This window comes from Poromitra crassiceps, assembly GCF_964638095.1.
Source record: "Poromitra crassiceps genome assembly, chromosome: 3".
Taxonomy (NCBI): Eukaryota; Metazoa; Chordata; class Actinopteri; order Beryciformes; family Melamphaidae; genus Poromitra; species Poromitra crassiceps.
Window position 1 is genome coordinate 81,388,981 of NC_139625.1, and position 22,298 is coordinate 81,411,278.

General features: G+C 42.1%; 1 protein-coding gene across 2 annotated transcripts in view; it reads left to right on the forward strand.

Annotated features, from left to right (window-relative positions):
- Positions 1-22,298, forward strand: part of rock2a (rho-associated, coiled-coil containing protein kinase 2a) — a 76,148-nt gene that overhangs the window by 37,733 nt on the left and 16,117 nt on the right. For both annotated transcript variants that reach the window (XM_083633664.1, XM_083633663.1), the window contains 11 exons: positions 660-920; positions 1,231-1,375; positions 1,550-1,688; positions 3,091-3,182; positions 4,128-4,287; positions 7,167-7,221; positions 13,604-13,692; positions 13,835-13,883; positions 17,260-17,395; positions 19,236-19,327; positions 21,334-21,580. In XM_083633664.1, the coding sequence (XP_083489790.1) occupies positions 660-920; positions 1,231-1,375; positions 1,550-1,688; positions 3,091-3,182; positions 4,128-4,287; positions 7,167-7,221; positions 13,604-13,692; positions 13,835-13,883; positions 17,260-17,395; positions 19,236-19,327; positions 21,334-21,580 (1,465 nt within the window). The remainder of the gene's footprint in view (positions 1-659; positions 921-1,230; positions 1,376-1,549; positions 1,689-3,090; positions 3,183-4,127; positions 4,288-7,166; positions 7,222-13,603; positions 13,693-13,834; positions 13,884-17,259; positions 17,396-19,235; positions 19,328-21,333; positions 21,581-22,298) is intronic.

Below are 22,298 nucleotides of genomic sequence, written 5' to 3' on the forward strand. Positions count from 1 at the left end.
TTAAACTTCCAAATGGAAACGGTTCGTTCAGTTTTAGGTTGCTCTGAAGTAAGTTCCCAGGCTGTACTGTAGATGCAGAATACACACAAGCCTTCTTGACAAGATCTTTACAGCCCGTAACAAACCTCAGAGCACCATGATACACAGTGTCCACTGTGCAGACAATGGACATGGGCATGCGTATACAATAGATCACCATAGTTGAATACAGGGTGGAAGGTTGGTTGCAACCATTTCTTTTCTGGCAGCGAAAGAAAAGCACAACCTGCTTCAAAAGGAGAAAGCCATCAACCTTTTAATAATAAGGCTTTCAATGTGGAGTCTGAAAGATAAACCATCGTCAATTAAAATGCCCAAATACTTATAATGTGACACTAAATCGATCTGGCTGCCCTGCAAGGATAATATTTTGGGAGGAGGATCTGTGGTTTTCCTGCCATTTGAAAACACAATGAATTTAGTTTTGGCAACATTTAGGACAAGCTGGCTGAGACTCCACATGAGTACAAGCAGTCTGCAAATAGCCGAGGGCTTGAGTAAGAGTGGATCCACAGAGGACGGTGTCATCCGCATTGTGTGACCATTACCAGTAGAATAGGATTTTAGCCACCACCAGTAATATGAGCTTGTGTTAACAATGTTCTTGTTTCTGTGTTCAGTTGTGCTGCGCCTTCCAAGACGAGCTCCACCTCTACATGGTGATGGAGTACATGCCTGGCGGCGACCTGGTCAACCTGACCAGCACCTACGACGTGCCCGAGAAATGGGCCAAGTTCTACACGGCGGAGGTGGTGATGGCCCTGGACGCCATCCACTCCATGGGCTTCATCCACCGCGACGTCAAGCCGGACAACATGCTGCTGGACCGACTCGGACATCTCAAGCTGGCCGACTTCGGCACGTGCATGAAGATGGACTCTGTGAGTTGTGTCACATCGCTGAAACATCGACGCAGGAGCGTCCCAAGCTTCTGAAAAATATCTTATTTCTAGATGAACAGATCCTCTTGTACTTTCGGCAATGGTAACAGGGTTGAAGACTTCCTCTGTTAGGCATGTTACCTTTCATTGTTCAATTCAACTTCTGAATTGGCTTGATGATAGTGTGGCTATCTATGAGGCTAGGAGCCAGGATGCCGACTGTGAGTCTGTCGAGACTTTCTTTGAGGAATCTTCTCCTGAAGGTTATTGAATTTCTGAGTTCCTGAATGTGTCTCCATTTCTGTTGCAGACCGGCATGGTGCACTGTGATACGGCAGTCGGCACTCCGGACTACATCTCTCCTGAGGTGCTGAAATCCCAGGGAGGAGATGGCTATTATGGGAGAGAGTGTGACTGGTGGTCCGTAGGGGTCTTCATCTTCGAGATGCTGGTTGGTCAGTGAACATTTGTTTTGGACACAAGAATGTCACAGGACAAGAATGGACAAATCAAGCTATAATATATGTAGCATTTTGGGATCATCTGTGTGCAAAAAGCAACTGTTCAGTTGAATTTGTCATCCTAGTACTGTATATTATAGCTAACTTCATTACTGTCATCTCGGTTAGGTGATACTCCATTCTATGCTGACTCTCTGGTGGGAACCTACAGTAAGATCATGGACCATAAGAACTCCCTCAACTTCCCGGACGATGTGGAGATCTCAAAGGACGCCAAGAATATCATCTGTGCCTTCCTTACTGATAGGTATAGGGAGCTAAAAGAATCAGCTAACTGAAGTCATTCATCCATCCTCTGTTTGTCTGTCTATCTGTCCACTCAACCAACCAACCAATCAGTCTTTCTGTTTGTCTATCTGTCCACTCAACCAATCAGTCTTTCTGTTTGTCTGTCTATCTCTCCACTCAACCAATCAACCAATCAGTCTTTCTGTTTGTCTATCTGTCCACTCAACCAATCAACCAATCGGCCTTTCTGTTTGTCTATCTGTCCATTCAACCAATCAGTCTTTCTGTTTGTCTGTCTATCTGTCCACTCAACCAACCAACCAATCACTCTTTCTGTTTGTCTATCTGTGCACTCAACCAACCAACCAATCAGTCTTTCTGTTTGTCTATCTGTCCACTCAACCAACCAATCAATCAGCCTTTCTGTTTGTCTATCTGTCCACTCAACCAATCAATCAACCGGTCTTTCAATCTTTCATTCAGGCATGTGGGGGCCGAATCTTGCTAAGGGATGGATGCTCTTCTTTGTTACAACTCCACAATTGTATTTGTACATAAATATGTTGTCTAGTGCGGCTCTAAACCGTTTACATCACATTTTTTAAAGTATGGCAATAATGTAACATAAAACATACCAAACAAATTCATGAGAGACATCATATATTTATTGGTAGTTTGTGGGGTCTTAACCCATTCCCACAGCTGTTTAACAGAGCACAAAATGGACTAACTGTAACTAGGGCTGGGTGGGTATCGTAAAAAAAAAATCTACATTGATACCGGTACCTTGACTTCGATACCGGTTCCTGAATGACACATTTTGCGATGCTTTGCTCTCTCTGTAAAAAAAAAAAGATGGGGCGGCTGTAGCTCAGGAGGTAGAGCGGGTCATCCACTAATCGCTTTGGATAAAAGAGGTCGGTGGTTCGATTCCCGGCTCCTCCAGTCTGCATGTCGAAGTGTCCTTGGGCAAGACACTGAACCCCAAATTGCTCCCGTTGGTGTGCCAGCACCCTGCGTGCTAACCTGCCGCCATCGGTGTGTGAATGGGTGAATGTACTGATTGTAAAGCGCTTTGGATAAAAGCGCTATATAAATGCAGGCCATTTACCAAAAGAAAAGAAAGGTAATTTCACAATTTTCAGTTGTAAAAAAATAAGTCCAAACTTCTCAATTTCAACGGTTATTTATTTAGAACATTATTTGGTAATCTCGCGATCGTTTGCTGCATTCAAGGGCAACTAGGAAAAAACAAAATGTGCACATAGGTATTAAAATTTGGTGAATTGATACTCGAAGTGAATCTATACTCTATAGTATTGACGTAATTCGGTCGATACATAAACGTGTAGAAGTTTGACACCCAGCCCTAACTGTAACTGTCATTGTTGTCCCACTTATTCAGTCTCTTTTGTTTTGAGGGAGGTGCGATTGGGCAGGAATGGCGTGGGGGAAATCAAGCGGCACCCTTTCTTCAAGAACGACCTGTGGACCTTCGACACCATCAGAGACAGTTAGTATGAACACAGCTCAATGGGAGCATGTTTTCAGCTGATCCTATAGAATGATTGGTGATCTGGTTAAAACATCCAGATCCATGAACTCACATTTAGTTTGGTTTTGTGAATCCATCTGGACTCAGTGGTGTGCTCAGTCATTTCAGCGGGTCGAAGCAGCCAGTCCTTCAGCCAATCAGCGTCGGACCCAATCCAAGAACAGTGAAAACGTATTTTCCACCAAGAAACACCGCTGTTGCATGCTCCTGTTCTTGTTTAATTGTTATTGAGTCTATTTCTGCATTAACTGCACTTATGGCTGTTTAAACTCGACGAATGTTGACGTTACTGCTTGAGCAAGAGAGCCACGGAGGCAGCCATTACTGTTTTGCCAGCAGCGTTCCTGATTGGCCGGTTACGATGTCAACTACGAGGCAGCTCCCTGATTGGCTAGAGCACTAATTTCTGAAAACACCCGCCCAGGGCTGGAGGCTAGACGGAAACGCAGAACGAAACAGTGTGAGTTCACGTGACCGGCTGGTTGACCAGGCTATATAGTATAGAATGACGGTATCAACACATTTCAATGGGGACATGTTTTCAGCTGATCCTATTCACCTTATGTAGCCCCGCCCACTTGACCCATTGTATCACGATTTCCTGTTCAAAACGCCGGCTGTTTTACCTGCTCAAACTAGTCTAACCCACCTGGTCAAACCTAGTTTGACTCACATTATGAGTCAGACTAGGTTTATGAGTCACCGGAAGTGTAAATACAATCAGAACTTCTGATTGTATTTACACTTCCTCTTAGTCTATCAAGACAGACGGTCTCTTCTACATAAGGTGAATAGAATGACTATTTTAACTGGTTCAAGGACTAGACTTCACACAGTACCTCCTTTTCCACCATTCACGTTCTCTCTCATGTTTCTTTCTCTTTCACCATCGTCTCTCCTCAGCGGTTGCCCCTGTGGTCCCGGAGCTGAGCAGTGACATAGACACCAGCAACTTTGACGAGATCGAGGAAGACAAGGGCGATGTGGAAACATTCCCCACGCCTAAGGCCTTCGTTGGAAATCAGTTGCCCTTTGTTGGCTTCACCTACTTCAAAGAAGACCAGTAAGTTGATTCTGTTGATTTGTGAGACTGTTTATATATTCATTCTGCATTGATTGATTGATTTACTTTATTTGGTGATGTCAACAAAACAGGGCACAAATACAAAAACAGACAATCACCGAGGATAAAAACACAATAAAGCCACAGGCTTATTTCCATTGCGGTCCTCTGAACATAAAACATAAAAGAGACAGACATGAAACACGGATGGGTATCACCGTCAACACTCAGATTAAGATTAGTAACATTATTACTAGTTTGAAAAGTAATAAAGGCACACTTCAATATTATATGCATATATTCATCTTCTGCAAATATTTCTGTTTCATATTGTACATCTATATGCAGGGTTCCTAGGCAGGTCTGGAAAAGTATTGAAAATGAATTTGATCATTTCCAGGTCTTGAATAGTTTGGGAATTTGGAAACAAAACAAAACTGGAAAAGTATAACAAATGTTGTGGTTCAGGTCCGATACACACATAATTACAGCTTTTCTGTTGTTGTAGACCCACTTTGAGTCCAGAGTTTTCGTTGATGCGAAGAATAATGTTCAGATAGAGGGATGCTCGTATTACCCAGGCACTGTCAGCGCGTATTATATCATCAAATACCCACCAAAATCAAATCCAGTCAAGAATATGGGGTCTGGAAAAAATATGGAATTTTAAAATGGAAACGGTGTAGGAACCATGCCAAGCATCTCACATGTTCTGATATGTGTCACTGTGAAGAACAGTTTTCATCTATACAGTGATATTCAGATTCAGATTCAAACTCAAATTCACTTTAATAGCCACAGTAAATAATCAGATTACATCAGAGGAATTTGAGTTAGTGCAAGTATGCAGCGTAGCCGTCACATCAGTAGTAGAAGACAAAAACAATATAGAAAGACAATCACAAGAAATTTAAAGTGCAGAGGCCGGTTGCACAACGCACCTTAAGTTATGATTTTCCTTAGGGTCCGAGTTAAGGTGTCCATAAAATAGAATTGACTGCACAAAACACCCTTAAATCTTCTTCTTACGTTTTCCCTAAAATGATTAACCTTATAGACGGTTTTCACGGAATTGTGTTGCTATGGGAACAGTTTGAACCCTAACTTATTTCCTGTCAGCTATTGTATTAGCAAACATTGCAACAGGAAGTAAGCTAGGGGCAATTTTGAATGTTTAGATTGTCAAATTAAAAGCGTCTATAGAGAAGATTTAAGGGTATTTTGTGCAACCGATTTGATTTTATGGACACCTTAACTGGGACTCTAAGGAAAATCTTAACTTAAAGGCCGGCTTTACCGTGGGGAATATGAATATATTAAATCTCACGCCCCTAAGGTTTTCGAATCCGTTGAAATTTTTTAAATTGGTTGTTTCCCGCCAGAGATATCACCAGAAATCCACTCTGTGTGGAGGCGGGGGGTGGTGGAGGGGAGGGGCGGGTGCGGGGACCCGAAATACTACATTTCCCACAATGCACTGGGCTCGCGTGGCCTTCGTTTTCATGCCCACCCCTCAGGCATTTGGCTGATATCAAACTCCAGTAGGTGGCGGTAATGCACATATATGTTTGCCAACCGCCATAAAACTCAAAGAAGAAGAAGAAGGCTTCGACAATAAAAGATACAAAGAAGAAGAAATAAATCGAAAATAAAATTGCCTCCAAATTGCACCAAATGTAAACGGTAGTATATATGTCGGGAGATGTCTTCATAATTTTTTTTTCATGCATTTTAAGGCATTTTCGTAGGAGTTACGCGCATCTGATGTTGTAACTATTTTCTGTAAAAATGTGTAAAAATGGGTACATTGCTCAGCGTTGATTTCGTTACTTCAACTCACCTACTACTAGATGTAAAATTTGACGAGCTTTCCAATGCCGCCAGTCCCGTGTCTTTTGGTGCTTCCGTTCCAGAGATATGGTCTCTTGGCAAGGAGCTATGGAAAGCTAACCTAGCTACAGTATGCTATGCGGGTGAACAAGATGGCTGCCTTTTGCTTTTCGTCGAGAGCTCTGAAGGGGCGTGGAGGACCTCTAGAGGCGGGACCATGGCTCACAAGACTTGTAGTTCATAGGCGCTCGAGTTCCGCAAGCGGGGAGGGAAGCCGGGTGACGCGTAACGCGTCATCCGGCTTCCCTAAAAATGTGAGAGATGCCTGATAGGTCAGGCAGTGAAGCTCCATTTCAAAATATTTCAACGGATTCTAAAACCTTAGGGGCGTGAGATTGATATATATTCATATTCCCCACGGTAAAGCCGTCCTTTAAGGTGCTTTGTGCAACCGGCCCCTGACCTTTAAAGTGTGTGTGTGTGTGTGTGTGTGTGTGTGTGTGTGTGTGTGTGTGTTGGGGGTCATGTCTCTGCTCAGGGAACAAATCAGTCTGGAAAAAATATGGATTTTTTTTTAATTGAAAATGTGTAGGAACCTTGTAAATCAGTGTGAATAGCTTGTAATGCACATTTGCATTTTGAACTAAATTAATTTAGTTATATATTTTCTTCCATTGAAACACCTGATAATGTGAATAACTAGCAATTCATAACCGCACGTCTGCTTCACACCTGTAAATCTGTCAACAAAGATATTGGATCCTCATTCATTTGTCTGTCGTATTGTTTTCAAGATGTTCAGTTGCTAATATAATTACTTGTTGTGCTCGTCTTACTGTCGGCTGTATCCTGTTGTCTGCGCTGATGTCTCATTTTATCCCACAGGGATCATTCAAGTTCTAAGCATCTAATTTAGTCTAGTTTACCTGAATTCCCACCGGGCATAAAACACTCACAGCATGTGCAACGATTCATAACCAACACTAGATATGCAGTAAAACCAAGGAATGGAATGGAAGCATATTGATTTAGTCCTTTTCTTTCTTCAGGTTACTAAGTTCTTCCAACAATTCCTCAGTTGCGCATGAGAACTCGAAAGGAGAGGTAGGTCCTTTCATTTCTTAATAACTACAGCATACAGCTGGTGTGTTTGTCAGGTAATAACTACAGCATACAGCTGGTGTGTTTGTCAGGTAATAACTATAGCATACAGCTGGTGTGTTTGTCAGGTCATAACTACAGCATACAGCTGGTGTGTTTGTCAGGTCATAACTATAGCATACAGCTGGTGTGTTTGTCAGGTAATAACTACAGCATACAGCTGGTGTGTTTGTCAGGTAATAACTATAGCATACAGCTGGTGTGTTTGTCAGGTCATAACTATAGCGTACAGCTGGTGTGTTTGTCAGGTAATAACTATAGCATACAGCTGGTGTGTTTGTCAGGTAATAACTATAGCATACAGCTGGTGTGTTTGTCAGGTAATAACTATAGCATACAGCTGGTGTGTTTGTCAGGTAATAACTATAGCGTACAGCTGGTGTGTTTGTCAGGTAATAACTATAGCATACAGCTGGTGTGTTTGTCAGGTAATAACTATAGCATACAGCTGGTGTGTTTGTCAGGTAATAACTATAGCATACAGCTGGTGTGTTTGTCAGGTAATAACTATAGCGTACAGCTGGTGTGTTTGTCAGGTAATAACTACAGCATACAGCTGGTGTGTTTGTCAGGTAATAACTATAGCATACAGCTGGTGTGTTTGTCAGGTAATAACTATAGCATACAGCTGGTGTGTTTGTCAGGTAATAACTAGCATACAGCTGGTGTGTTTGTCAGGTAATAACTATAGCATACAGCTGGTGTGTTTGTCAGGTCATAACTAGCATACAGCTGGTGTGTTTGTCAGGTAATAACTATAGCATACAGCTGGTGTGTTTGTCAGGTAATAACTATAGCATACAGCTGGTGTGTTTGTCAGGTAATAACTATAGCATACAGCTGGTGTGTTTGTCAGGTAATAACTATAGCATACAGCTGGTGTGTTTGTCAGGTAATAACTATAGCATACAGCTGGTGTGTTTGTCAGGTCATAACTATAGCATACAGCTGGTGTGTTTGTCAGGTAATAACTACAGCATACAGCTGGTGTGTTTGTCAGGTAATAACTATAGCATACAGCTGGTGTGTTTGTCAGGTAATAACTATAGCATACAGCTGGTGTGTTTGTCAGGTAATAACTATAGCATACAGCTGGTGTGTTTGTCAGGTAATAACTATAGCATACAGCTGGTGTGTTTGTCAGGTAATAACTACAGCATACAGCTGGTGTGTTTGTCAGGTAATAACTATAGCATACAGCTGGTGTGTTTGTCAGGTAATAACTACAGCATACAGCTGGTGTGTTTGTCAGGTCATAACTATAGCATACAGCTGGTGTGTTTGTCAGGTCATAACTATAGCATACAGCTGGTGTGTTTGTCAGGTAATAACTATAGCATACAGCTGGTGTGTTTGTCAGGTAATAACTATAGCATACAGCTGGTGTGTTTGTCAGGTAATAACTATAGCATACAGCTGGTGTGTTTGTCAGGTAATAACTACAGCATACAGCTGGTGTGTTTGTCAGGTAATAACTATAGCATACAGCTGGTGTGTTTGTCAGGTAATAACTACAGCATACAGCTGGTGTGTTTGTCAGGTAATAACTATAGCATACAGCTGGTGTGTTTGTCAGGTAATAACTACAGCATACAGCTGGTGTGTTTGTCAGGTCATAACTATAGCATACAGCTGGTGTGTTTGTCAGGTCATAACTATAGCATACAGCTGGTGTGTTTGTCAGGTAATAACTATAGCATACAGCTGGTGTGTTTGTCAGGTAATAACTACAGCATACAGCTGGTGTGTTTGTCAGGTAATAACTATAGCATACAGCTGGTGTGTTTGTCAGGTAATAACTATAGCATACAGCTGGTGTGTTTGTCAGGTAATAACTACAGCATACAGCTGGTGTGTTTGTCAGGTAATAACTATAGCATACAGCTGGTGTGTTTGTCAGGTAATAACTATAGCATACAGCTGGTGTGTTTGTCAGGTAATAACTATAGCATACAGCTGGTGTGTTTGTCAGGTAATAACTATAGCATACAGCTGGTGTGTTTGTCAGGTAATAACTATAGCGTACAGCTGGTGTGTTTGTCAGGTAATAACTATAGCATACAGCTGGTGTGTTTGTCAGGTAATAACTATAGCATACAGCTGGTGTGTTTGTCAGGTAATAACTATAGCATACAGCTGGTGTGTTTGTCAGGTAATAGCTACAGCATACAGCTGGTGTGTTTGTCAGGTAATAACTATAGCGTACAGCTGGTGTGTTTGTCAGGTAATAACTATAGCATACAGCTGGTGTGTTTGTCAGGTAATAACTATAGCATACAGCTGGTGTGTTTGTCAGGTAATAACTATAGCGTACAGCTGGTGTGTTTGTCAGGTAATAACTATAGCATACAGCTGGTGTGTTTGTCAGGTAATAACTACAGCATACAGCTGGTGTGTTTGTCAGGTAATAACTATAGCATACAGCTGGTGTGTTTGTCAGGTAATAACTATAGCATACAGCTGGTGTGTTTGTCAGGTAATAACTACAGCATACAGCTGGTGTGTTTGTCAGGTAATAACTATAGCATACAGCTGGTGTGTTTGTCAGGTAATAACTATAGCATACAGCTGGTGTGTTTGTCAGGTAATAACTATAGCGTACAGCTGGTGTGTTTGTCAGGTAATAACTATAGCGTACAGCTGGTGTGTTTGTCAGGTCATAACTATAGCGTACAGCTGATGTGTTTGTCAGGTCATAACTATAGCGTACAGCTGGTGTGTTTGTCAGGTAATAACTACAGCATACAGCTGGTGTGTTTGTCAGGTAATAACTATAGCGTACAGCTGGTGTGTTTGTCAGGTGATAACTATAGCGTACAGCTGGTGTGTTTGTCAGGTCATAACTATAGCGTACAGCTGATGTGTTTGTCAGGTCATAACTATAGCATACAGCTGGTGTGTTTGTCAGGTAATAACTATAGCATCCAGCTGGTGTGTTTGTCAGGTAATAACTATAGCATACAGCTGGTGTGTTTGTCAGGTAATAACTATAGCATACAGCTGGTGTGTTTGTCAGGTAATAACTACAGCATACAGCTGGTGTGTTTGTCAGGTAATAACTACAGCATACAGCTGGTGTGTTTGTCAGGTAATAACTATAGCATACAGCTGGTGTGTTTGTCAGGTAATAACTATAGCATCCAGCTGGTGTGTTTGTCAGGTAATAACTACAGCATACAGCTGGTGTGTTTGTCAGGTAATAACTATAGCGTACAGCTGGTGTGTTTGTCAGGTAATAACTATAGCGTACAGCTGGTGTGTTTGTCAGGTCATAACTACAGCATACAGCTGGTGTGTTTGTCAGGTAATAACTACAGCATACAGCTGGTGTGTTTGTCAGGTAATAACTATAGCGTACAGCTGGTGTGTTTGTCAGGTAATAACTATAGCATACAGCTGGTGTGTTTGTCAGGTAATAACTATAGCATACAGCTGGTGTGTTTGTCAGGTAATAACTACAGCATACAGCTGGTGTGTTTGTCAGGTCATAACTACAGCATACAGCTGGTGTGTTTGTCAGGTAATAACTATAGCATACAGCTGGTGTGTTTGTCAGGTAATAACTATAGCGTACAGCTGGTGTGTTTGTCAGGTCATAACTACAGCATACAGCTGATGTGTTTGTCAGGTAATAACTACAGTGTACAGCTGGTGTGTTTGTCAGGTAATAACTATAGCGTACAGCTGGTGTGTTTGTCAGGTAATAACTATAGCATACAGCTGGTGTGTTTGTCAGGTAATAACTATAGCGTACAGCTGGTGTGTTTGTCAGGTAATAACTACAGCATACAGCTGGTGTGTTTGTCAGGTAATAACTATAGCATACAGCTGGTGTGTTTGTCAGGTAATAACTATAGCATACAGCTGGTGTGTTTGTCAGGTAATAACTATAGCATACAGCTGGTGTGTTTGTCAGGTCATAACTATAGCGTACAGCTGGTGTGTTTGTCAGGTAATAACTACAGCATACAGCTGGTGTGTTTGTCAGGTAATAACTATAGCATACAGCTGGTGTGTTTGTCAGGTAATAACTACAGCATACAGCTGGTGTGTTTGTCAGGTAATAACTACAGCATACAGCTGGTGTGTTTGTCAGGTAATAACTACAGCATACAGCTGGTGTGTTTGTCAGGTAATAACTACAGCATACAGCTGGTGTGTTTGTCAGGTAATAACTATAGCATACAGCTGGTGTGTTTGTCAGGTAATAACTATAGCATCCAGCTGGTGTGTTTGTCAGGTAATAACTACAGCATACAGCTGGTGTGTTTGTCAGGTAATAACTATAGCATACAGCTGGTGTGTTTGTCAGGTAATAACTATAGCGTACAGCTGGTGTGTTTGTCAGGTCATAACTACAGCATACAGCTGATGTGTTTGTCAGGTAATAACTACAGTGTACAGCTGGTGTGTTTGTCAGGTAATAACTATAGCGTACAGCTGGTGTGTTTGTCAGGTAATAACTATAGCATACAGCTGGTGTGTTTGTCAGGTAATAACTATAGCGTACAGCTGGTGTGTTTGTCAGGTAATAACTACAGCATACAGCTGGTGTGTTTGTCAGGTAATAACTATAGCATACAGCTGGTGTGTTTGTCAGGTAATAACTATAGCATACAGCTGGTGTGTTTGTCAGGTAATAACTATAGCATACAGCTGGTGTGTTTGTCAGGTCATAACTATAGCGTACAGCTGGTGTGTTTGTCAGGTAATAACTACAGCATACAGCTGGTGTGTTTGTCAGGTAATAACTACAGCATACAGCTGGTGTGTTTGTCAGGTAATAACTACAGCATACAGCTGGTGTGTTTGTCAGGTAATAACTATAGCATACAGCTGGTGTGTTTGTCAGGTAATAACTATAGCATACAGCTGGTGTGTTTGTCAGGTAATAACTACAGCATACAGCTGGTGTGTTTGTCAGGTAATAACTACAGCATACAGCTGGTGTGTTTGTCAGGTAATAACTACAGCATACAGCTGGTGTGTTTGTCAGGTAATAACTACAGCATACAGCTGGTGTGTTTGTCAGGTAATAACTATAGCATACAGCTGGTGTGTTTGTCAGGTAATAACTACAGCATACAGCTGGTGTGTTTGTCAGGTAATAACTATAGCATACAGCTGGTGTGTTTGTCAGGTAATAACTATAGCATACAGCTGGTGTGTTTGTCAGGTAATAACTATAGGATACAGCTGGTGTGTTTGTCAGGTCATAACTATAGCATACAGCTGGTGTGTTTGTCAGGTAATAACTATAGCGTACAGCTGGTGTGTTTGTCAGGTAATAACTATAGCATACAGCTGGTGTGTTTGTCAGGTCATAACTATATCATACAGCTGGTGTGTTTGTCAGGTAATAACTATAGCATACAGCTGGTGTGTTTGTCAGGTAATAACTATAGCATACAGCTGGTGTGTTTGTCAGGTAATAACTATAGCATACAGCTGGTGTGTTTGTCAGGTGCATCTTGGGCTGCTGCAGTCATGTAGACATTGATCCCAAGCTTCAGGAGGACTTGAGGTGACTACACAGAAGAACAGCCTTGTAATCATTCTAACATCATAACAACACACTATGTGTCAAGAGCTGGATGTCAGTGACACAAGAGAGGATTTATTTAGCTGATCCACTTCTATATTCTTAGCTACGCAGAAAGTCTTAAGCAGCTTTCATTTAAAGTGGCTAAAGCTATTTGGGAGAAATCTCACTCTCATTGACTTCATTACTGAATTAATGGGTTCCACTCAATATGATCAACCTCAACTTTGGAGTTGAAAAACGACTAAAAGTCCAGTTTGTACTTGCAGTTTGACATCCCTTGTTGAAACGCTGTGTTAGCAGACTCCTGGCGTTGGACTGGCAGTATGAGTGCTGAATGTGCTTTTTAGGTTTTTGTAATTTTTCAAATGTATTTTCTGCAGTCCCTTCTGTCTCTCTCAGTAGCCCCTAATCTTTTTCTTTTCCATGTTGTTGTTACATGCTTAATTAATTTACAGGAAGGAACACACCTTCCTATTGGTGGGTTGTTATTTGGTGGTCCAGGAATCAAAGCTTATTGTCCTGTGTGATAGTACACAGTGGAGAGAGACAAGAAGGATGGATGAGCTGACATGTAACAAAGGTTGTGAGCCTGAGTTGAACTTCCTGCTAAGTCACCATGCCGTGTATGATTGGTCGATCTTTGGTTGTGAGCCTGAGTTGAACTTCCTGTTAAGTCACCATGACGTGTATGATTGGTCGATCTTTGGTTGTGAGCCTGCGTTGAACTTCCTGCTAAGTCACCATGACGTGAATGATTGGTCGATCTTTTTCTCTCCCAAGTCAGCAGCGCTGCAGAAGAAACTTCTCCAACTGGAGGAGCAGCTGCATGCTGAGATGCAGTCCAAAGATGATGTGGAGCACAAATACAGGTACTAGAGGCATATGAAAACAACATAGTAATGGTAGTGATACCCTGATCGTGGAAGTACTAATAAAGTACTTGATCTTAAGTTGTCACATGTCCATATTTGTCAGATCTGCCGTGATTGTCCTCCTTTTTCCTCTCTGCAGAGCTGCCACTAGTCGTCTAGAGAAAATCACCAAAGAACTTGAGGAGGAGGTAGGCTAATTATGGTGCTTTTCCACCGCATAGTACCGGCTCATCCCGACTCTACTTGAAGTTGACTTTAGTCGCTTTTGGTAGTCCCTGTTGGTTTTCCACTGCAAATAGTACCCCCCCAATGTGCCCTAACCCTAACCCCCCCACAACTGGTCGTCATAGCGGTGCCGCATGAAACTGCCGTGCCGTGACAGCAAGGAGATAACCTCAACAGAGACTCTAGTCTCATTCACACTGGTTGTGTTTTGAAGTATTCCATAGTTTTCAATAGAGGGGTTTTAGTCATGCCCGAGCCTTTCTTTTCTCTCAAAGAAAACAAGGGCAAATTCGGCCCTGGACCACGTGCGGCGTGTGGCAACAGTGTGGGCAGGCATCCCTGGGTTGTGGCTAGATGGGGTACAGAGTAGACACGGATGGAGTGACGTGAAATCATGGCAATTGTTATTCCATGTAATTTGTGTTAGTTCTTGTATAGTGTCATGACGTAAGCAAAGATACAAGAGGGTGAGATAAAGGATACTGTACATCCCCCCAAGATTCAAGTAGCCTATAATACTGTGTGTGTGTGTGTGTGTGTGTGTGTGTGCGTGCGCGTGCGTGCGTGCGCGCACGCGCATGTGTGTGAGTAACTTCCTCTAGACCTAACCATCTTTTAAAAATTCACCAATACCATCATTATTATTTTTTATGGCTTTATAGCAGGAATGAGAGATGAATAGGGGGGTGTCAGCTATTACAATTGTAAAAAAAAAAAAAGTCATATTTGAGATCCAGGGCTTTTCATCAAAGATGCGGGGCTGTAGCCCTGAAAGCCCAGGCCGAACAACGCCACTGCTTGTAGGGAGATGCTGCTTTATCCTCAAAACTGCATGATAATGTCAATCTAATAAAAAGAAGAAAGAAATCTCCAATAGGCTATCAAAGAGCATGTCAGTGATGTCAGGTGTCGGATGCGATGATGCAATTGTCTCAAAATGCGTCATTCACACTTCAAGTTGTACTCTTTGATTGAATGGTGAGAAGAACCTAATTGACACACATAATTAGCGAGCAGATGACAGAGATTCCAGAGCATTTTTATTGACAGAAATCGGTTAAGAAGTAAGTAGAGCATCATTGGTGACAAGCAGGCCTATAATAGCTGAGGTCTGTGCGCATTTGGCACAGGGGCGAGAGGAGGGGATGAGATGGAGGCACGCCTCGGCACTGCTGACTGGGAAGTGAATACAGTGCAGCGCACCCCCGAAAGTGGAAAGTGTCCTTTCCATTCCGTATGACTGACACTGAGTTAATAGGGATTCAAATTAAATTGGCATCTGTTGAGGCTAAGCAAGGAGACATGTTATGTCAGAAGAGGCTGAAGGCAGCAAGACAAAAGACTGCTGAAAACACAGCAGAGTTTGGAAGTCCTACACACGAGAGGGTAATGCTAATATGTCACGTCCAGAGAGATTCACCTGGAGGACTTGTGAGTCTAACCCAACTCTAATAATCACATTAGACTATGATATAACTTGTCTATTTGTCTGCGAATTGTGTTGGGCCTCAATTGGATTGGCTGGAACCAATTCCCATGAAGCAACGGGTGGAATCGTGGCAGCGTGAAAGCACAATCCAATAGGACAGAATATCTGATGCTTGACCATAGGACTTTTTGAACAGAGTATCTGATGCTTGACCATAGGACTTTTTGAACAGAGTATCTGATGCTTGACCATAGGACTTTTTGAACAGAGTATCTGATGCTTGATCATAGGACATTTTGAACAGAGTATCTGATGCTTGACCGTAGGACTTTTTGAACAGAGTATCTTATGCTTGACCGTAGGACTTTTTGAACAGAGTATCTGATGCTTGACCATAGGACTTTTTTAACAGAGTATCTGATGCTTGACCATAGGACTTTTTGAACAGAGTATCTGATGCTTGACCATAGGACTTTTTGAACAGAGTATCTGATGCTTGACCATAGGACTTTTTGAACAGAATATCTGATGCTTGATCGTGGGGCTTTTTGAACAGAGTATCTGGTGCTTGATCGTAGGACTTTTTGAACAGAGTATCTGATGCTTGACCATAGGACTTTTTGAACAGAGTATCTGATGCTTGACCATAGGACTTTTTGAACAGAGTATCTGATGCTTGACCATAGGACTTTTTGAACAGAGTATCTGATGCTTGATCATAGGACATTTTGAACAGAGTATCTGATGCTTGACCGTAGGACTTTTTGAACAGAGTATCTGATGCTTGACCGTAGGACTTTTTGAACAGAGTATCTGATGCTTGACCATAGGACTTTTTTAACAGAGTATCTGATGCTTGACCATAGGACTTTTTGAACAGAGTATCTGATGCTTGACCATAGGACTTTTTGAACAGAGTATCTGATGCTTGACCATAGGACTTTTTGAACAGAATATCTGATGCTTGATCGTGGGGCTTTTTGAACAGAGTATCTGGTGCTTGATCGTAGGACTTTTTGAACAGAGTATCTGATGCTTGACCATAGGACTTTTTGAACAGAGTATCTGATGCTTGATCGTAGGACTTTTTGAACAGAATATCTGATGCTTGATCATAGGACTTTTTTAACAGAATATCTGATGCTTGATCATAGGACTTTTTGAACAGAGTATCTGATGCTTGATCGTAGGACTTTTTGAACAGAGTATCTGATGCTTGATCGTGGGGCTTTTTGAACAGAGTATCTGATGCTTGATCGTGGGGCTTTTTGAACAGAGTATCTGATGCTTGATCGTAGGACTTTTTGAACAGAGTATCTGATGCTTGATCGTAGGACTTTTTGAACAGAATATCTGATGCTTGATCGTGGGGCTTTTTGAACAGAGTATCTGATGCTTGACCATAGGACTTTTTGAACAGAGTATCTGATGCTTGATCGTAGGACTTTTTGAACAGAGTATCTGATGCTTGACCATAGGACTTTTTGAACAGAGTATCTGATGCTTGATCGTGGGGCTTTTTGAACAGAGTATCTGATGCTTGATCGTGGGGTTTTTTGAACAGAGTATCTGATGCTTGATCGTAGGACTTTTTGAACAGAGTATCTGATGCTTGATCGTAGGACTTTTTGAACAGAGTATCTGATGCTTGATCGTGGGGCTTTTTGAACAGAGTATCTGATGCTTGATCGTAGGACTTTTTCAACAGAGTATCTGATGCTTGATCGTGGGGCTTTTTGAACAGAGTATCTGATGCTTGATCGTAGGACTTTTTGAACAGAGTATCTGATGCTTGATCGTAGGACTTTTTGAACAGAATATCTGATGCTTGATCATAGGACTTTTTGAACAGAGTATCTGATGCTTGATCGTGGGGCTTTTTGAACAGAGTATCTGATGCTTGATCGTAGGTGAGTGGCAGAAAGAGTCTGGAGTCGACTCTGAGGCAGCTGGAGAGAGAGAAGGCACTGCTGCAGCACAAGAGCATGGAGAGCCACCGCAAGGCAGAGAGTGAAGCCGACAGGAAACGGTGCCTGGAGAATGAAGGTGACATGGGACATGCATCTCACACGCGCACACACACACACACACACACACACACACACACACACACACACACACACACACACACACACACACACACACACACACACACTCTCTCTCTCTGTCACACACACACACCACACAGAGGTGCTGTGTGTATAGGGCTAGCTATCAAAAAACAGTACCTGTAGTATTGGAACTGCCATCCATCTGTACCATTCTGAAGTCATCAAAAGGTATTGGCACTGAAAAGCTTTCAAAGATCAGATTGTTATCATGAAATTTATGCGAATTGAAGCAGAGGAAATCAAATGAGCACAGTCAGATGGTGGTTCTTAGAACTGCCAGCATTTTCCAAGCATCAGAAATCGTTGGTGGTAAAATAAAAAGGTCACCTCCAGATTGCTTGAAACGCTTGTTGTATGAAGCTCATCAAAGCGCCTTGTCTGGCTTTTCACTCTCTGGGACTGGAGAGGTTTTGATGCATGGAGACTGAAATGGTGAAGGTGTTACTGCCACCAACTGGCGAAAAAACACTGGGTGCTAGACTAGTAGAGCATAGGAGAAATAACAGTTCTCATAGTTGCTGTAAGTAAAGGGATTTTTCAAACTGTGCCTGAACCTGCTTCCCAGAGGCATACGTTCACACAGCTACTCTTCTCTTGCTTTGTGGAATCATTCACTGTCTGTGTAATATGTAAAATACCATACTTGATATCTCTTGTAACATGTTTGTGTCACTGATGTTTTTCTAAGTAAGCAACTTTATTGTCACTGTACAATCACTGTACTACTACAAAGTACAATGAGAATACGTTCATGTGGACACTTCAGTGAAGAAAAGATCAGAATAAAGGAGAAATACCTGAGTTTTACAAGTACCTTTTATAAGTACCGTAAATTCCGGACTATAAGCCGCACCGGTGTATAAGCCGCACCTGCAAAGTTGACTGTTTTTTACATATATAAGCCGCACCGGACTATAAGCCGCGGCTGTTTTAATGGTATTTTTTTTTTTTTTTTTTTTTTTTTTTTTTATTGTGTTTTAATGTTTAATTACCATATGTAAGGGTTCATGCACAGAGGGGATTGTCGGGAAAGAGATGGCTGTTTGAGGAAGCTCCCATTTATTAACATTTCAACAAAACAACATAACACAACACCACCTGTGTTTCTTTTTTACAGTGCACACAGTGTCATACAGTGTCATACAGTGTGGTGAAAAGAGGGCAAGAGAGGAAATTAAAACAGAAGTGGATTTATAGTTAGAAAGAGTGCTAAAAAAGAGAGATTTTTTTTTTTTTTTTTTTTTTTTGTTGAAAAAATCCATAGATAAGCCGCACCGTTATATAAGCCGCAGGGGCCAAAAAAGCCCAAAAAACGGGAAAAAAGGTGCGGCTTATAGTCCGGAATTTACGGTACCTAGAGAATACCTCGGAGATAAACTTTGAATCTTAACTTTGCTTTCCCCCCTAATGCTTCCACACACCAGTAGGCATTATATTTTATGATGCGTTTAAAATGTACAGCACTATATATCTTTCTGTTTACCCTGTGGGAGGTTTGAGATTTTCACTTCTCTTCTCAGTAGGTGCACCAAGGTTGGGGTTAACCTGTGTGTATTTCACTTTTAAAGAATTCTTATGTTTTGTTTTGATTTTGTTATAGAGACGATATAAGAGCCTTACTGCTGTAAAAGCTCACCCATTTTCAAATTCTGAAGGAAATTCTCTCTGGGCTTGATTGAATTGAATATGACCCTAAAAGTGTCTGTCTGTCTGTCTGTCTGTCTGTCTGTCTGTCTGTCTGTCTGTCTGTGTGTCTGTGTTCCTCTGTTGTGCAGTCAACGGCCTCCGAGACCAACTGGACGACATGAAGAGGAGAAACCAGAACTCCCATATTAACAATGAGAAGAACATTCACCTGCAGAGACAGGTCAGTCACTTAAGATGCCTACTTAAGCTGCGTTCACACCGACCTATTAAAGTTTTTCGCTGGCGTCGAGTTTACATACAAAGTCAATGCAAACGAGCGACTGAGCGTATATTCGCCTGGGAGAAAAATCGCTGGGCGTCCGAGTGGCAGAGACAGAGCGATAGGGAGAAAATACGCTCGTCGCCCCAGATGAAATATCCCAACTCGAGCTAAATTACGCTGGCATCAGTCGCTCGCTGTTCAACGCTGATTGGCTGCCGTGTGAGAGCGAGTCAAGGATCACACTGGCTTGGAACAAACCGCTGGTTTATTGTGTGGCAACAAGCCACATTGACAGGCTGACAGCTGACATGAAGTGAAGTCTGTCCTACCGGTATGGAGCTCGCATTAGGAGCACGCTGATAGGCTTTAGCTTGTAAACAATGACGGTGGCTCGTAGTGGACAAATATCATGACATTGCGTAACGTTATAACCCTGTCAATTATTGTGCCTGTTGACGAGCGATTTAAACAGAGCGACAGAGCGATTCCAAAGGGTTGAATCAAGCGACAGAGCGAAAAATAAATATCTTGGTGTGAACACAGCTTTAGTAGTAGTAATATGTTATCCTGTAAGAAATCTATTGAATGACATTCACTATAAATAGAGCTTGTAATGCTTCAGGTGGGCAGTAATGTTGAGATATACCGGTAATCAGGGTTCTGCCAAGGTGCTTGAAGTGCTTGGATTTAGAGAAAAAAAATGCAAGTCCTGGAATACCTTGAAAATAGCCCCTTTTTTTAAACAAGGTGCTTAAAAGTCCTGGAATTTCACATGAACCACATAAAGCTGTCTGTCAGTGATGTCACGTCTTCTATTTTCACCAAAGTTGGTATTAAAAAGACAAAAGGCGCTTACTGAGGTATGAGCATCTGTTCAAAGTCAAAGCAATCTTTAGACAAATATTTTCCCGTCCCATTCACAATCAAAATTATTTGATTTGTGTGAAGTCCTTTAAAATAGGGTTAGGGGAAAAAATTGTGCTTGAAAAAGTGCTTGAAAGTCCTTGAGTTTCATTTTGTAATGTCTGTATAATACTGCATGCCCCTATACACTAATGCTGTTGTTGCTGTATTGTACAGTAACTGCTTGGTCTCGTACTTTACTGCAAGATAGCAGTTTGTAGAAGTACTTGCAGTGAGTGTGAGTATATTACAGGACTCCGTACTCTTAACTCTGAAAATGGGTTTGGCTGCAATGAGTAAACTTAACACAAACCACTAACTGATCTTCAAACAAAAAACTGAGCAGCCTCAACTGTAGTGCTGTTTCCATTTGTTTTTCAGTTTTTTCAGGTTCCATTAATCATTGTCTTTGACTAACCCAGAAGAACTCTGTTTATAACACGCTTTGCCAAAACACAAGCCTAATAATCTTCAGTAGCTTAAACACAGTACTGTTTACATCTAAACATGTACCATTTATAGCCTATCCCTTGTTGTTAGGGTTATGGTGGAGAATTGGAATATGGAAATAGTATCCAAGTTGACTAACCAATCACATTTGTCTTGGCAACAGTACAGTGTGATTTGTTCAAGTCACCCTATTGCACTACTGTCCTCTAGAGAGAGAGTGGCATCAGCGGAGGACCAAAATGCGAGACTCATTAGCCAATGAACAGCCAGGAATGGGTCTCGCGCTACTTTTGCATGCTAAAATAAAGCTGATAATGTACAATTTGATTCAAGGGGGAAAAAACCCTTTCAGAGTACAACACAAACGGTCTATTTTGCTGCAACTCGACAGTGCTGCTTAATCCAGGACCTTACTTCCTGGAACTCTTGAGAGTAAAAAACTGGTCCATTGGAGTGAATGGAGATGTCGGAACTCTTCTATTATACGGCTCTGTATTGCACTTTAGGACCTGTTCCACAATCAATTAGTCAACAGCATCAGTGGGAAAGTCTCTATAGACATTCTATTCTCCTTTCTAAAGCCTTTTGAACCTAAATGTGTTCCCTGTCAGCTGGAGGAAGCCAACGCGCTGCTGCGGGCCGAGTCGGAGGCAGCGGCCAGGCTGCGTAAAGCCCAGACGGAGAGCAGCAAGCAGCTGCAGCAGCTGGAGGCCAACGGGCGCGAGCTGCAGGACAAGTGCTGCCTGCTAGAGCGCAGCAAGCTCAGCCTGGAGAAGGAGTGCATCGGCCTGCAGGCCGCCCTGGAGACCGAGCGGAGGGAGCACAGCCAGGGCTCTGAGACCATCACCGACCTGATGGGTGGGTGAGAGACACGCACGGGGACCAGATGGGTGGGAGGAGGGGCTACATTGTTTTTCTTCTTTTTATTATTATAATCACAGTGTGCTTAGACATGTCCGGAAATGCATGTCATTTTCTTTCTTTGTAATTTCCATATCTTTGGAAAATGCACAAAAGTGAGGAAAAGTATTTTATATATATATTTATATGTTTTATTTTACAGTTTTCAGAACATAAACATAAAAACAAAAACAGGCTCATACACAGGAAAAAGGAAAAACAGATACTACATTGTCAAAGTAACGACTCTGCTACCAGCAGCATAGTGTGCTCATGTGCTCATGCTACCAGCAGCATAGTGTGCTCATGTGCTCATGCTACCAGCAGCATAGTGTGCTCATGTGCTCATGATGCTACCAGCAGCATAGTGTGCTCATGTGCTCATGACTCTGCTACCAGCAGCATAGTGTGCTCATGTGCTCATGATGCTACCAGCAGCATAGTGTGCTCATGTGCTCATGCTACCAGCAGCATAGTGTGCTCATGTGCTCATGACTCTGCTACCAGCAGCATAGTGTGCTCATGTGCTCATGCTACCAGCAGCATAGTGTGCTCATGTGCTCATGCTACCAGCAGCATAGTGTGCTCATGTGCTCATGCTACCAGCAGCATAGTGTGCTCATGTGCTCATGCTACCAGCAGCATAGTGTGCTCATGTGCTCATGCTACCAGCAGC